This window comes from Hippopotamus amphibius, chromosome X (assembly GCF_030028045.1).
Source record: "Hippopotamus amphibius kiboko isolate mHipAmp2 chromosome X, mHipAmp2.hap2, whole genome shotgun sequence".
Lineage (NCBI taxonomy): Eukaryota > Metazoa > Chordata > Mammalia > Artiodactyla > Hippopotamidae > Hippopotamus > Hippopotamus amphibius.
In genome coordinates, this window is record NC_080203.1 from 27922814 (window position 1) to 27940775 (window position 17962).

Sequence of the window (17962 nt, forward strand, 5' to 3'; positions counted from 1 at the left end):
TCGGATGCTGCAACTAAAGATCCGCATGCCACAACTAAAAGATCCCACACACTGCAACTAAAAGATCCCGTACATCGCAATGAAGATACCACATGCTACAACTAAGACCTAGTGCAGCTAAACAAATAAGTAAGTAAAAAAATAAATTAAAAAGGCTTAGGGAGGAGCTTTATAAAAACTCTGCCAGGAGTTTTAAATACAGTCAAACACTGGTAAAAGTAGTCAGAAGGTAACTGGAAAAATTTAATTATCTGTTGGGAAGGGGTAATGAAAATAAAATTTTGGGGTCACAAAGTCAACAGGAAATTATATTTAATGGAAGACTACTACTAAAAAGATAGATTATAATATAGAGCTCAAAGCATATCTTAATAATAGCTTTGCCTTTTTGGAACTAACCACATTTATTTTTTCCTCTATATTCTTTTACCTCTTCTTTTGATCTCTTCCTCTCATTTTGCTACTATTGTAATAATTTATACCAATCAAGATATTTGAGTTTACAAAAGCTTTTGCAACATACACAGTAAGGATACAAAGTGATAAGCATGGTGATATTTACTAATTAAGTGAACTGGCAGGTCTTGTGAGCTAACCAGCTAACCAATTCCTGGAAGCTGTTAGGAAGACTAATATACAGGCTATTTAAAGACCAAATAATTAATCTCTAAGGCCTGAACAACAGATTATATATAAAGGAGATTACCCACAATAACCCATAAGGAATTATGTGTTAACACTGCAAGAAATATGGAATATTAAGCTGAATATTTTGGTGGCCTATGAAAACATATCAAGTAATACTTCATGTATTAAGTTTGGATCAGTGTATATTTCATTAAAATCCCATTCTAAGACTTTAACTATAAACTCATTTGACTACCTTCTGAAATTTTGTCCCTCTTCTTTGAATTGTAGAGAAGAAAAAGTCCCAAGTTAAAGCTAAATAGGCTCTTGGTCCCAGGATCAGAACTTATTTTACAGATGGGAAAACTGTCCATGGTAACAGATAACAATATATTTCCAGAATGAGAAGCTTGGCAATAATGTAATCAAGAGGGAATAAAGGGTGGGAAGGTAACACTCTGAAGACAGGGAAGTGATTAAAATTTTTATTTCAGACAAAGTCCACATAAGAAAAAATAACTTACACAATCAGGACAGGCAGGAATGCCAACATCTGATAATACTCTCAAGAGATAACAAAACCGGATGGACCTTTCCTGCCTGAGGCATACTTGTTATACTTGTTGCTTTCAGGAATAACTTACATAACTGCATACACCTACTTTGTATATATGGGTCTTTTTACCAAGTGTGGCATAAAGAAACAATAACACAGAATAACTGCAGTACGAGAGTAATCTATAATGCTCCATATGGAATTAATATTAATCTATTTTTTGAGCATGGTATATGTATGGACAGATACAATACATTTCTACTTTGCTCAATTTTAGTATTACTTCAATTTTCTATATTAGTTTAGATATTTGTTCAGGGTTGCTTACAAAAGATTGCTACCTATAACAATTACTAACCTGTTCTTTAACAGTGGTATTCACATTGGTCAGGTAATGCTGACATATCTGACAGAATACCCTCATCTGTTTCTTTAAACGCAGCAAGTCCTCCTTGAAAAAATTTAACATGAACATTTTAAAATACTATATTAAAACTTATTCAGTATTTAACATATTTTAAATTTCATAAAACATCATCATATATTTAACTGTTAACTCTGCTTATACATTATATTTAAATTCTTTATTATTTATCAAAAAGGAAAACGAAAATCACTTTTAAAATCTCAACAAATTGTAGCCTTAAAAATATCAGGTATATTAACAGATAGTATCCTAAATAATCGGGTCCTTTAGAATAAGAAATTTATATGACTATACATAGCTATCCACATAAATCCACTACTTCAGAATGTTTAACAAGTAAAGATTTATGCACCATCCTTGCTTTGTAATTTGATGGGTGGCCAACTGTTGAATGGAATAAATTAAATGATAAAAAAGGGAGAGCATCTTTCATTTTTCATTATTAGGATACTAGTTGTGCTTTTTAAAAACAGAGAGGAACCAAAGAAAAATTAGTTTTGTGGTATTACTCCCCTTAAGAAAAAAAAATCTTAAGTGTCATAAACCTAAACTAAAAGGATGAATCTTTTCCTTTTTTCTCTTCTAAATTTTTAGAAATTTTTTAGAAAATTTTTTTTCTAAATATTCACCAGTTAATTTAAAATAGAAATCTGCTCCATAAAGATCACCCACACTAATTTATTTACGGCATAACCTTTGGCCTGTCTCTTGATACTGGATACCAAATGATAGAATAACAGTACACATTTGGTGAAGCAAACTCAACCAGGTTTCAGCATAAATAAATTTTGGATTTAATAGCCTTCATATTTACCCTTTTTCCGCTACTAAAAAGTATTACCTTTTTTCCCATGATAACTTTTAATTCAGTGCTTTTGATTTAGGTGAGCAATCATATTTGCTAATACAGTCACTGTTCCTACTACAAGCCTGATATTGAATTAAATAAACTTTTTGGGTGCCTGACAAAAAGTACACAATTTTAACAACAGTACTACATTGTTTTTTCAAGGGAGAAATATCCATTTGTAGGTATGATAGCATCTTGTGCTTAAAAACCTCAAAAAAATTCTAAAATCGTTCTGTGATTTTATGCATAACAAACATTATCAAGGATTCCTTTCTGATGAAAATAACTATGAACAACTAGTTTTATAGCTTACAGAAATTACTTAATATTTATAAAAATATGCCCAAATAATATTTAAGGCAATATCTATTACTACAAGTACAATGTTTAAGTTTCTAATTTACAAATGAAAAGGCATTACTGTTTAGTTCAATTACTAAACACATCAAGGATTAACATTATGGATAAAATTTTGAAAGTTCTATGACCTAGTAGCTGGCACATTACACACAACTAGAAAAGTGATTTATCATGAATTTGGAACATCAGTAGAGAGATCCTGAGTATGAATAAGGAGATCCCAAAACAATACCAAGGCAAAAGATCTAAGGACAGGTGACTTGTAATAATTAATGTAACCCAATAGCTGTGTCTGTATGTTTCAAAGGCTCTTGGTCATGATTTACAAAATCTATGGTTCTTTATGTACCCAGCACTTTTGAGAATGATACGGAAATCCATAAATTATGCCACCTACAAGTGTAATTTTTAAATTTAAAATCATACCCTAAACAAGACATATTAATGTCCTTTCACTGAATATACATCAAACTACAAATAACTGTTTTTAAAAGTACAGATGCCTAAATAGTAGATTAGAAATAAGCACGATTTTATTAAAATAATTGGTCTTATGTTTAAGTTTGCTGAAAAGTTAATGATATTTAATAAAGATGCCACTGAATCACCACAAACCTTTGTAGAGCTGCTTTCAGTTATCTTTGCAAGCTGCCAAAGGATTACATAGTGAGTACACTGCAGTGCATGAATAACAATCTATAAAAGAACAAAGAGAATACAGTTAAATTGTAAAAGTCACAAGTCTCCATTCTTAAAGTTAAATATATAACTTGTAAATAAATAAAAACCTGTTCAGGCATGTCACCATTTTCAATTCCGGTTTTCAACAGTTTGTAATTACAAGCAAACAAATCCCACTTTGAAAGATCATGGGCACTGTGAAAAAGAATTAAGTTATATTAAAAAGTTAAGCTTAATCATATTTGTTCTGGACTTGAGTGTTAATAGAAGACTGTTAAAGTGAAATACAGTAAACTTTCTAACATGCACCCGCCACAAGAACAAAAAAAAAAATTTGTATTTTTTAAAAAGTATATTAGTTGATAATTTATCATTCCCCAATTCAAAACATGACTCTATCAAGTACTTTTTTCCCAAAAACACGAGAAATGCAGCAAAAAATTGACATTATAATCCCAAAATATGCGAGGTGGTTCTGATTTTGCTACAGTTTTAAGAAATAAAAAACTTTAAGATTCAACTTACTTATGAAAAGCTGTGATTCTCTTCAATGTTGACAATACCTGATATGCATCATCTTCATCAGGTTCTTCGCCCTATGAATGTTAATTATACCATAGTAAACATTAATAACCACAAAAGTGAAAATCTTAGGCTATCATACTGGTGATATCACTTTCAAAATAAAGAATAACCTAATAAAAAACCACAAATTAACTTTGTCATTCAATACCTAGACCTTGGCCAAATTTAAAGCAATGTGGTCGGAGTAATGGGGCAACATAAAGTTGTTATAACAGATACATTATACCCAAGAGAGAAAAAGTGAAAGACATTCTCCCTTTTTCCTTTAAGTGACCTTGACCCAAAACAAAGAAGACCTCTACTATTTCACAGTCATAAATGCATTGTGACAATAAAGAGAAATATATTAGAGGACAAGCAAGAAATCATAAAAGACAACACCTAAACAACAAAATCTACTAAGTAAATGAAACACAGTGCTCATGAAAGATATATTAGAACAATTGAAACTAATTTGGAAAAAATCCTCTGAATAAGACTAGATATGCTAGTCCTTTTTCTGGGTATCAACTTTCCAATTTAGAGTAACTTAAGTTTTTGAAAATTTTATGAGTCTCACTATAAGAAACTTACAAATTTTTAAAAATACTATTGAACTTACTGTATTAAATCCCAGGTGTTTTTAATACAGTATATTGCATCTTGTTTTTCCAACATCAATTTATATACAAGGTAAGTAATTAAACTTAATTAACAAGCCATAGTTTGATTTTAAATTAACTTGTCCTAATCATAATCACATCCAGCCAAGAGTAAAGCCATTAAAATTTTTAACTAAGAATGTGATCACTGTACATCAACATATTTGCACAAACCTCCAATTAAGCAAAACTTAGTAATAAGAATGAAATGTTACACACAGAAATAAGAACGTTAAAGAAGTCACTGTTAAACAAAATAACTGGAAATTACAAAAGTCCATATCATTTTTGCAGCATTAATGACAAAAGTGATGTGGAAAAGACTAAATGCACTAATTTGAGTATCATGACATTTTATTTTATGCAAATCAATTAAACTGTTACGTGCATCTTTCCAGAAAAGAGAGAACTCACAATAAAAATACAAGTGTATTTGAGTGCCACACTTTATAATAGCGGTCCCCAACTTTTTGACACCAGGGATCGGTTTTGTGGAAGACAATTTTTCTACGGATTGGGGGGGCGAAGAGAGGGTGTTGGTTCAGGCGGTAATGTGAGCAATGGGGAGCAGCAGATGAAGCTTCGCTTGCTCGCAGCCTGCCACTTGCCTCGTATTGTGTGGACCAGTTCCTAATAGGCTGTGGACCTGTACCGGGGGTTGGGGATCCCTGCTTTACAATATCAAAGACCATACATAAACTTGCAAAACATTAAGAAATACCCCAAATTTTGAGGTCACATGGCCACAGTCTAGCTCAACTTTTCTGTTCCATTAACACCCTATTCCCTAACAGCTTCTTGTTCAACTAAACCCTGGAAACTTCCCAGATCATTTCTTTAATTAAAAAAAGGGGGGGGGGGAAGGGGGGAAAGACGTTAGCTTTGCTTTCACCTTCTCTTAGTCACAGATTCTTGCCACCTTCCTATTTTCGTGGAGGAATAATAGTATTATGATGAATCAAACAACAAAAAGTCTGAATGACTTTTCAACATACTACTAGAGACTATCACCAAGACTGGTGACTAACTTGGTTACGGGGGGTGGGGATCGGGGGCGTGCAGTGGGGTGCAACTGACAATATACTTGTAATATATACCTCTTGCAAAAAATCTTCAAGAAGCCGGTTAAATTTATCTGCCAACTCGTCTATCAGTTGACTTCTTGAAATATCTACTCTGTTGAAAATTGTGAACTCTTCATTACACAGTGCATGATAAGTTTTAGAACATGCTTCCAAAACATCTGTATCTGTGTGCTTCTCTACAATATTCCGGATCTGTCGTAATAAGGCATCCAAATGCTGCAAAATCAAAGTTTTCTTCATTAAAACTAAGGTATACATGATAGGCATAAAATGACTACACAACCGGGGTGAAAAGCTTCAAATACAGTAACTTTACAACCAGTAGCACATACATTAAGTTCTTCCACTCATAGTAAATAAATGCACTGACCCACCCAAACCTATTTCCCCAACTTCAACAGGAATAATACTACCTATCTCATGGGGCTTTGGTGGGATGTTAATACATATAAATACATATGTTCCTGCAACATAGTAAATGTATTCAATGGATATTAGCTGCTTTCATTTTGCAACTGTTATTATCCAGTTACCCACCTCCAATCTCCATAAATGATCAGTGATATAGTCACATAATGGCTAGAATGAGGATATGGATATGGGCATGAATCAAAGGGAAACTTCATTAGTGCCATTCTCTAAATCCAACTTATATAAAATATATAAGGCATACAATATATCGGTTTCCTTTTACATTAAAAGTTACAAAACATATTTCAAAAAATATAAATCAGTAATACGATGGGATGAACTAAATTAACAATTTTTCTTCAAGGTTTTTTATACACAGAAACACCATACCTTTTCTAATCGTCCAGTGGTATATATTTCCAAATCAAAGTATTGTGGCAACTGCAACAAGTTAGTCACCTTTTCAGCATCTACAGAATACTTTGAAATTTGAAAAAAATTATGTTAAAAAAAATCACAATAATGGTAAGCACATATTAAAAGTAGAAAATTCTGTACGGCACTTCCAAACAGAACTTGTAATTTCTTAGTAACACTCTTGATACTGACACAAACTTACTTTAGCTAATAACTGAGGAAGGGCCACAGCAAAAAGTTCAGTGATTTTTGTCCTGTCATCCAACTGGGTCTTCTTCTCTTTTGCTGTCAGCACCTAAGGTAACACAACAAAGTTTCTAAGTATTTGTTAATAAGCCCATTGACATTATTGTTGGGTGCTCAAGTTTAAGTTAAGATATCCAAAATAAGTAACAAAATGACATTTTAAATGATGGATACAAAAATTTCTACTATAAAACCTGAAACCCAAAAGTAACAAAGAGAATAGATTGCACAATATTTTTTTAAAAAATTACACTTTGAATAGTTCTAGAGGCAAAATCAAGATCCAATTAGACTAACGAACTAATGAACTCTACCTTTGGATCAAAGTAGTTAGGAAATGTAATTTAGAAGCTTATATAATAATGGGATTGAGTAGGATTTCAGCCTACTGTAAGCAGTGTCATGATCCATGGCTTTTGAATTCAACATAATTAACTATCAGCAATTAGAAAAACAAGAAAAAAAACACAAAAAGAAAACTAAAGAAAATAGAATGCATCACATTAGTTGCAGTACTGTTTGATGAAATTTTGTTTCAGTTATACACAAACACATATATAGATGTGTACTAGGTCATAATATAAAAATATGTATTTTTGTGCCTCACAAAGTTTGAAATCCTGTGCAACTTTAGTCTACAATACAAATACATGTAAACTTTGAAATAATGCATTGAAATCTAATCCCAGGGGACTTTCCTGCTGGCACAGTGGTTAAGAATCTGCCTGCCAATGCAGGGGACAGAGGATCAATCCCTGGTCCGGGAAGATCCCACTTGTCATGGAGCAACTAAGCCCATGCACCACAATGACTGAGCCTGTGCTCTAGAGCCCGTGACCCACAACTATTGAGCCCACGTGCCACAACTACTGAAACTCATGCACCTAAAGCCCGTGATCCGCACAAAAGAAGCCACCACAATGAGAAGCCCGCACACCACAATGAAGAGTGGCCCCCGCTCGCCACAACTAGAAAAAACCCGCACACAGCAAAGAATACCCAATGTAGCCAATAAATAAACTTACATATATAATATATACATATATATATTATATATATAAAGAATGTCCCTGAAGTGGCAGTAGAAATTCTAGAAAAAAAAAATCTAATCCCAGGAAATAAGAATTTCCCCCATTTCAATGATTATCCTGCTTTTATTTCTAACTTTATTAAAAGAAAAAGAAAGCAAATCTATAAATAAACCAAAACAGACAAATACACCATTCTAAAATGGTGCACAACATGTGGTCTTAAAGGCAGGGACTGTCAATCACTGCATCTCCTGTAGTTAACTAACAAAGTATCTTATGGAAGGAATAGAGATTTTGCAAAATGCTAAGGCTTTAAAATTTACTTCTAACATATTTATAAGCAAAGATCATCTGAAAAATAAAATTTAAGATTCAAAAATTTGATTATATGGTTACAAATAAGAACTTTAAAAAAGATACTGAAAAAGAGACACATAATTTAGAATACTGAAAATATGTTGGCATACCCTTTTTCCTGTCCCTCTCCCCACAGGAGGATGACATTCAGCAGCTTGTCTAATGGTACAAAGCATTATTTCAATCAGAGCACTCTCTTGTCTGTCCGTTAGCGCTGAAAAAAAAAAAACCAGAAAGAGTTAACCTATTTCTTTTCTCTATATGCCATTTATAATTATTATATAACAGTGCCTTCTGCCTGTGACAGAATCTGACCTAATGTACTAAAGAAAATCCCATTACTATACCACAAAAAGGATCAGAACAAGTTAAACCTTCCTAAATATTACAAATCTGTAAACCACTGCTCCACAATTTGAGAAATGAAAATATGAACAGATACAAAAAAATAAAATACAATAAAACAAAGAATATTGACAGCAACTACATCTTTCTACATAGCATAATATTCATGTGTATGAGAACAAAATTATTCAATGACTTTGAATCAATTATTTTAACGCTAAAAGATAAAGAAATGGAATAAGTAATATTTTCAAAATTATCTAGACAACAAAAATACCATAATAGTCTTACCTTCTTCTCCACTAAGTGGCTCCTCCAGCAACAAGCTATTCATACATTCCCAGTCTTTCAGCAGCTCAGTAGCACAGTCCCACATGCTATCCACAAGGTATGCTGCATGCTCATGTAACTAAAATTTAAAAAGAGCAATGTGCTCTTAGACAAATATCATACTAGCCTTAATCAAAAGAATGGAAGCTTTGTTGGCAGCATGTACAAACTCAAACAACAATTTGTTTTTTGAGGTCAAATGGAAGAAAGGACAGAGAAGAACTGCCTAACCTTGCTGTGTATAAGTAAACCCTGTTAGGTAGCAATATTTCTCACAATACTCATTAAATCATTAACATGAAAATTATTTTAAGAGACTATATACATGCATATTTAGTACCTGACTCAATATAGTCGTCCCTCTGTATCTAAGGGGGATTGGTTCCAGGACTTCCCTCATTTTCCAAGGATGCTCAGGTTCCTTATATAAAATGATGTAGTATTTGCACAAAACCTACACTCATCCTTCCATACATATACTTTAAATCATCTCTAGATTACTTATAACACCTAATACAATGTAAATGCTATGTAAATAGTTGCCAGAACATGGCAAATTCAAGTTTTGCTTTTTGGAACTTTCTGGAATTAAAAAAAAATATTTTCAATCCACTATTGGTTGAATCCCCCGTGGGTTGAATCCACAGATGTAGAACCCACAGATATAGGAGGCCAACTGTATAACATGGGTGAACTACCCTCAATTATAAAATATACTAATTTACTGTAACCTAATGGGAGTTATAACAATTACTTAAAACATAAAATACATGATCACTTATCAATTCAATATATAAGTAAGTCACTTCTCTTCATTCTGTGAAGCTTAAAAAGGCCCTACAGCTCCCAACTTATTTTAGGGGTCAAGCCTTACCATGATACCAAAACCCGTCAAAGACATTACAATTATTTATATATACATACATACATATATATACGTACACACACACACCCCAACACCCTGCATGATCATGGAGGAAATATTCTCAAAAATTGGCAAACTGTAACCAGCAATATATAAAAAGGATAACAGATCATGACTAAGTAGGGGTTATCCTAGGAATGCAAGGTTGATTCAACATTCAAAAAACCAATCAACATAATTAATAAAAAGAAAGATAAAATAATCATCTCAAGGGGTGAAGAAAAAGCAATGGATAGAACTCAACATCGTACCTATGTACAAATTAATCTTTGACAAAGGAAACAAGAATATACAATGGGAAAGAGATAGTCTCTTCAGCAACTGGTGTTGGGAAAGCTGGACAGCTACATGTAAATCAATGAAGCTAGAACACACCCTCACACCATACACAAAAATGAACTGGAAATGGCTCAAAGACTTGACACCACAAAACTCCTAGAACATAAGACATGACACCACAAAACTAGAAGAGAACATAGGCAAAATATTCGCTGACATAAACCATACCAATGTTTTCTTAGGTCAGTCTCTCAAGGCAATAGAAATAAAAACAAAAATAAACAAACGGGACCTAATCAAACTTACAAGCTTTCACATAGCAAAGGAAACCATAAACAAAACAAAAAGCCTAGAGAATAGAAGAAAATACTTGCAAATGATGAGACACACAAGTGCTTAATTTCCAAAATATATAAACAGCTCATACAACTCAATAACAAAACAAACAAACAACCCAATCAAAAAATGGGCAGAAGACCTAAATAGACATTTCTCCAAAGAAGACATACAGATGGCCAAGAGGCACACGAAAAGAGGCTCATCATCGCTAATTATTAGAGAAATACAAATTAAAACTACAATGAGGTTCCACCTCACATCAGTTAGAATGGCCATCATTAAAAAGTCTACATATAATGAATGCTGGAGAGGGTGTGGAGAAAAGGGAACCCTCTTAACACTGGGTGGGAATGGAAACTGGTGCAGCCACTATGGAAAATAGTATGGAGGTTCCTCAAAAATCTAAAAATAGAGTTGCCATATGATCCAGCAATCCCACTCCTTGGCATAAACCCAGACAAAACTATAATTCGAAAAGATACATGCACCCCTATGTTCATAGCAGCACTATTTATAATAGCCAAGACATGGAAACAACCTAAATGTCCATCAACAGATGAATGGATAAAGAAGATATGGTATAGGGACTTCTCTGGCAGTCCAGCGGTTAAGATTCTGTGCTTTTAATACAGGGAGCACAGGTTCGAACCCTGGTTGGGGAACTAATATCCTGCATGCCATGTGGGGTGGTCCAAAAAAAAAAGATGGTGTGTGGGTATGTGTGTGCACAATGGAATACTACTCAAGCACAAAAAAGAACAAAATAATGCCATTTGCAGCAACATGGATGGACCTAGAGATTATCATACTAAGCGAGTAACTCAGAAAGAGAAAGACAAATATATCACTTATATGTGGAATCTAAAACATGACACAAATGAACATATCTACAAAACAAAAACAAACTTACAGATATAGAGAACAGCCTTGTGGTTGCCAAGGGGGAGGGGAGATGGGGGAGGGAAGGACTAGGAGTTTGGGATTAGCAGATGGAAACTATTATATATAAAATGGATAAAAAACAAGGTCCTAGTACAGCACAGGGAACTACATTCAATATCCTGTGATAAATCATAGTGAAAAAAAAAATGAAAAGAATATATATATGTATAACTGAGTCACTTTGCTGTATAGCAGAAATTAAACACAACATTATAAATCAACTGTATTTCAAAAAATAAAAAAAAAACTTATCAAAAGAAGGAATAGGAGGAAACATCCTCAATATAGTAAGTAGCTACACAACACCTATAACTAACAACATAATTAATGCTGAACTACTGGATGCTTTTCCCCTAAGATCAGGAACAATCCAAAGCTATCCACTCTCACCACATCTACTCATCATTCTAATGGATGTCCTAGCCAGTAAATAAGGCTGGGGAAAAAATGGCATAAATATAGGAAAGGAAAAAGTAAAATTACCGTTATTTGCAAATATCTTGATTGTATATTACAGAAAACCCTAAGAATTTTATTAAAAACTTACTAAAAAAGTGAATTTAGCAAAACTGGAGATGAGATCAATATACAAAAACCAACTGTATTTCTATATATGGAAACAATTAGAAAAAAGGCCCTAACACTTATTAAATAATACACAAACACCAAAAATGTATGTTGGGCCCTCTCAAATTCTGGTGAACGGGTAAGGTTTTCAACCTAAGGGAGACCTAAAAGAAGTTATGTAAAATGTAAATCCATATCTACAACGACAATAATCATCACAGGTACCAAATACTGAGAACTAACAAAATGCTAGGTCTGTGCTAATAGTTCTACATGGATTATCTCAGTGTTATCTAAGAAATTATTAGCCACATTTTTAAAAGGAAAATGGGCTTAGGAAGATCAAGTAACTGAATCAAGGTTATACATATAATAAGTAGAGAAACCCAATCAGTAATCAGGTCCTTCTGGCTCCAAAATTCATGCTCTTAGCACTACATATAAATCATACTTACTAACATAGAAAAAAAATTTTTTTTGGTGTGGAATTGGTAGAACTCTATTTTATCCAACACTTACTGTGATATTTGAAAGATTTTAAGATTTATATCATTTTAACCCCATCTCCAAATCGTTTTGAACATAAGTATAAAATGAACAACATCAACTAACCTCACTTTCCAGGAAGAAAAAAACCAATGTCTTAACAAGGTTGGCGTTTGGACCTTGTCGTCCCCTTCTCTTCATCATTCCATCCTCCTCTGGATCTCGACGACTGAAGAGCCTATGATGAATGCAAAATACTTACTTTTAAAACAAAAACACAAACAAAAATTTCCTAATTTAAAAAAAACTGTCTGGATTCCATATTTAAGCATCTAACAAAGGAATACATGGGAGCTGGGTATGTACAGTATTTTCCAACATTATACCCAAGTAAGTAACTGCTATAAACCTTTTCCATTTCACACTTGATGGTACTTCTAAATCCTTTTAAATTAACTTCTCAAGTTAGCTGCATTGTGAATTATTTCTTCTTACAAACCTTACTGCATTTTATACAACTATTTCTTTTTATAAAAGTATCACAATGACTAACCTATACATTTATAAACATAAATCTATGATAAATATTCTTCTCTTTAAACATGACGTATCTTTTCCTTCTATCCTTCTTGCACAATTATCCCAAAGTCTGAACTTAGTGGCCTGTTTCAATGGATATCATGGTCATTCTTCCCTATAAACAGCAAAAAAGTTATCACTGGATAACAATGAATAGAAAACTAGTGTAAATGTTTTACATCATGTACTCTTTCTAATAAAAGCTTCACCTCAAATGAGCATTTTAATAAAATCTTACAAAAATACAGTTTAGTCCACGTGGTTCAAATTGTTCTCTTTAAAAGCCATTACATAACATTTGCTAAATATTTTCAGCAATCAGATATTCACCACTGCTATCTATACTACCTAATCTGAGGTGTTAAATAGCAACATAAATGTAAAGAGACTAAAGGATTCTTGTGATTCTTATATCAAACTGTTATCAAAGCACTCAAAGTAAAACCTTTTTTTTTTCCAAAAATACTTTTACTGTAATGTAAAAATAGGCTTAAGACATGTACTGAATAATTTTTATTGTTATATTTATATATTTTAATATAAATTATAATAAATTATTGCCATTAAAGTATACTTTAGAAAAATGAACAATAGAAATACAGATTTACTTTTTGTAGAGAAATTCTCCAGCTGCTACTGCTACTGGCCGATGAGCTGAGTAAACCAGATGATAGACATTTTCACAATCTTCTGCAGTAAGAACTTCTTCACTACTCCTAAAAAAAATAAGCAAAAGCATTTTTCAAAATAATGTTGTAATTTTAAGCATACTGGGTACAAAAATTCATACTTACACATTAAAAAAAATAGTACAGTTGTGTTTTAAAAAAAATTCATTAAGAACTTCTGTTTTAAGAAGAAATCAACCTTATTTGATTGTCATCTATCAGTAAAAGCAATCCCTGACAAAAGAGCTGAGTATTTTGTTAACACCTAAGATCAATGGGAGGTAAAATTAGAGTGAATACCAAGTATAAAGAAATATATACTAAGAGAAATAACAGTATGACAAGTGTGCTAAAGGGAAATGAACACAAAATAGTATAAACTAACGTAGAAAATAAAGTGGGGGCAGGCTAAGTATTTAGAGTTAATAATCACAGAGAACATTTTGCATGTATTTCATATTAATATTAGAGACACAATATTGCGACATTAAAATATACTAACACCCCAGTTATCTCACAATGATGAAGAATACTTCATTCACCATGTACTCAACACCATATAAGGCAATGCAAAAGGTTTTTCCAAATAATTAGAATGTAAGTGCCAAAGACCTTTAATTACAAATGTATCATTAAAAAAAATCTCACTAAAATGTAGTGCTCGTTTTACTGATCCTATTTTAAAAGAACAAAATAAACCTAACAAAATCTTGCTCAATTAGTCATTATTAGGCCCATCAACCACAGTACCCCTGGGTAAACCTTGTTCTTCCATAGCGGGACTCTGCATTCAAAGTCCTGGCCTCTGGCACCTCTTCCCTACCTAATATGCTTTTAGTCTACTGTGAGATAAACAATCTAGATTTTTACCACTACATGTAAATTAGGAATCACAGGACCACCACCAGAGAAAAAAGCCTAAGGATATTAGACAGTTAGTTGAGGAGCTCAGATTCTTTTTGGTTTTCTGCTATGCACAAGGTTTCCAGAAGTCTGATGTCTAAGGAAACATTACTTCTTTTAAGAAAAATGAAACCAAAATGTTAAAAGTTTCAAAAGCATTTTAATTTAAATTAACTTGATGTATAATACTTGTGCCATTTTATAATAATATAGATTAAAAAAAATATATATATATATATATAACACACACATACATGTGTATATATTGAATCAAATCAGTTAAACTATAGTAAATGTGTAGTGGTTCACTCATTTTAACCAATAAGGAATGTTCCTGACAAGTTTCAGTTATTAGGTATACATATGGCTGAATCAACAAAAATGGCTATTACCCTTCATTAAAATACCAGAAATGAAGCTATAGAAATACAAGTAGAGTACTATTATTTTCTTATTTACTTCAGGATTCTTTCAATATTTTTATAACATATGCATATAATAATTTAAATTAATTTTTAAATCCAATTAAAAATTAAAGAAAACTGCAATAGTTAAGACTGCTCAAAATCTCCCCAGTTAAGTGAATTCTCAGAAAATGTCAGTGTATCTACAGCTGCCTTCTTTTTTTTGATTTTTTTAAATTTAATTTTTATTTTATATTGGAGTATAGCTGATTTACTATATTGTGTTAGTTTCAGGTGTACAGCAAAGTGATTTAGTTATACATATATCCATTCTTTTTCAGATTCTTTTCCATATAGGTTATTATGGAGTACTGAGCAAAGTTCCTTGTGCTATACAGTAGGTCCTTGTTGATTATTTTATATATAGCAGTGTGTATATATTAATCCCAACCACCTAATTTAAATTAGGAGGTAGAGCTGCCTCCTTTTTAATGACTGCAATGTAGTCCATTTCATATAAATGGGGTTAACAACCACACTCCTCACACAGGACTGCTGCATTAAATGAGATAACCCTTATAAGGTATTTGTATTAGTTATTATCTTATATATTAATTCTTCCTCTATTAATAATCATCTAGGATATTTCCAAAATTCTATTACAAATAGTACTATGTTAGAGAATGTAAGCATTTTAAATTTTGAATAGATACTGCCAAGCTCTGCTCCAAAGAGGTTATACCAATTTATAGTCCCATCAATAACACATAAAAGCCTGTTTTTGCATGGCCTTACCAACATAGTGTATTAACAAACACAGTTTGTATCCTTGTCAAGAAATAGGTAAAAGATGGTCTTGGGACTTCCCTGGTGGCGCAGTGGTTAAGAATCCGCCTGCCAATGCAGGGGATTCGATCCCTGCTCCGGGAAGATCCCACATGCCGCGGAGCAACTAAGCCCATGCGCCACAACTATTGAGCCTGTGCTTTAGAGCCCGTGAGCCACAGCTATTGAGCCCATGTGCTGCAACTACTGAAGCCCATGCACCTAGAGCCCATGCTCCACAACAAGAGAAGCCACGGCAATGAGGAGCCCGTGCACCACAACAAAGAGTAGCCCCCACTCACCACAACTAAAGAAAGCCCGCGCACAGTAAAAAAGACCCAACACAGCCAATAAAATAAATTTAAAAATTAATTAATTAAAAAAAATCATACTGGGCAGTTGTCTCTCATTAGTTTTTATCAGAATTCTCCTGGCTACTCTGACATGGTGACTTTCCCATATGAGTATCAGAATTAACATGCTATTATTTGGGGGGGGGACGGGGGGGGCTGCATCAGGTCTTAGTTGCGGTGCACGGGCTCTTTGCTGCAGCATGTGAGTTTTCTCTCTCTAGTTGTGGCACGCAGGCTCCAGAGTGCGGGGCTCTCTAGTTGAGGTGTGCAGGCTTAGTTGCCCCGCGGCACGTAGGTTCTTAGTCCCCTGACCAGGGATCGAACCCACATCCCTCATATTGGGAGGCGAATTCTTTACCACTGGACCACCAGGGAAGCCCCACTATGATTTTTTTTAAAAAGGCCCTTTTGCAATTATTTGGGTCATGTTAACAACCTAAATGTCCACTGATGGATGAATGAATAAATAAAACGTGGTATACATATAACGGAATATACTGAGTCTCAAAAAGGAATAAAATTCTGATATATAACATAACATGGATGAACTCTGAAGACATTATGCTAAGTGAAATAAGCCTGCTACAAAAGGGCAAATGTTGTATAATTCCACTCATATGAGGTATCTAAAATAGTCAAATTCAGAGATAAAGAGTACACAATATGACTTAAAATCATACTGGGCAGTCGTTTACAGAGTATCAGTATGGGATGATTAAAAAAAGTTCTGGAGATACATAATGGTGATGGCTGCACAACAATATGAATGTACTTAAATTTCACTGATCTGTACACTTAAATATGTTTAAATGGTAAATCTTATGTTATATATATCACCACAACCTTTTTAAAAGGAAAAAAGTGAATTGCATCACTTACATTTTAACATAATAGAATACGTTCTAAATTCAGATTGTTTACAGAGACGTTTCGGTAAATACTAATTTCTAGAAGTGTGACAAAATATGACAGGCATATTTAACACACAAGAGTGTAACTTTATTTCAAGAGCATCTAAAGACAGTAAAATTGAAAGGAAAACTAGTCAAGAGAATGAGAACACATGAATTCCTAGCTCAAGTTAGAATTTTCTAGTCCAATGGTTCTCTCTTCCTGTTTTCTCAACTTTACGTGAGAAAATTAAACTTCCTGCTGTAAAGCTCCCAAGTTATTAACATTTAGATCTAGATAAATTTAAACCATGTACTCTAATGTATTATTTAGATATCTAGACATTAGCAATATGCAGTAAATACATACTATAGGACTTCCCTGGTGATCCAGCAGTTAAGACTTCACGCTCCCAATGTCAGGGAACTAGATCCCACATGCATGCCGCAACTACAAATCCTGCATGCCGCAACTACAAATCCTACATGCCGCAACTAAGACCCGGCACTGCCAAATAAATAAGTAAATATTTTTTTAAAAAACATACTTACTGTAAAACAAGAGTGAGTAATTTTATTGCTTGTACTGCAACATCATATTCTTTGTCAAGGGTCATAGACACAATTCTATCCTAGGGACAAAAAAATCAACATATTCTTAAAGGGAAAGCAAGAGAAAAATACTTCCAAATAGTAAATAATTTTCAAATACTTAAGAGTATTACTAACCTTGAACCGACTGGTAAATAGCTCCAGTTTGGAATTAAGTTCTTTGTTATAATAAAGCCCTTGTAGAGCAGTGAGACATTTGAGTCTTACCTCACCTTGCTGAATGAAAGAAGAGGAGAAAATG

At 33.2% G+C, this 17962-nt stretch overlaps 1 protein-coding gene across 5 annotated transcripts in view; it reads right to left on the reverse strand.

The window, feature by feature from the left end:
- STAG2 (STAG2 cohesin complex component) overlaps window positions 1–17962 on the reverse strand; it is a 118724-nt gene that overhangs the window by 29117 nt on the left and 71645 nt on the right. For 4 of the 5 annotated variants that reach the window (XM_057717924.1, XM_057717927.1, XM_057717925.1 and 1 more), the window contains 13 exons: window positions 17839–17937; window positions 17662–17741; window positions 13675–13782; window positions 12614–12725; window positions 8911–9028; window positions 8385–8488; window positions 6843–6935; window positions 6614–6703; window positions 5825–6028; window positions 4027–4097; window positions 3609–3696; window positions 3436–3516; window positions 1542–1634 (listed from right to left, as the gene is read on the reverse strand). In XM_057717924.1, coding sequence (XP_057573907.1) covers window positions 1542–1634; window positions 3436–3516; window positions 3609–3696; window positions 4027–4097; window positions 5825–6028; window positions 6614–6703; window positions 6843–6935; window positions 8385–8488; window positions 8911–9028; window positions 12614–12725; window positions 13675–13782; window positions 17662–17741; window positions 17839–17937 — 1341 coding nt within the window. The remainder of the gene's footprint in view (window positions 1–1541; window positions 1635–3435; window positions 3517–3608; window positions 3697–4026; window positions 4098–5824; window positions 6029–6613; window positions 6704–6842; window positions 6936–8384; window positions 8489–8910; window positions 9029–12613; window positions 12726–13674; window positions 13783–17661; window positions 17742–17838; window positions 17938–17962) is intronic. The other variant, XM_057717928.1, reaches the window with a different exon arrangement.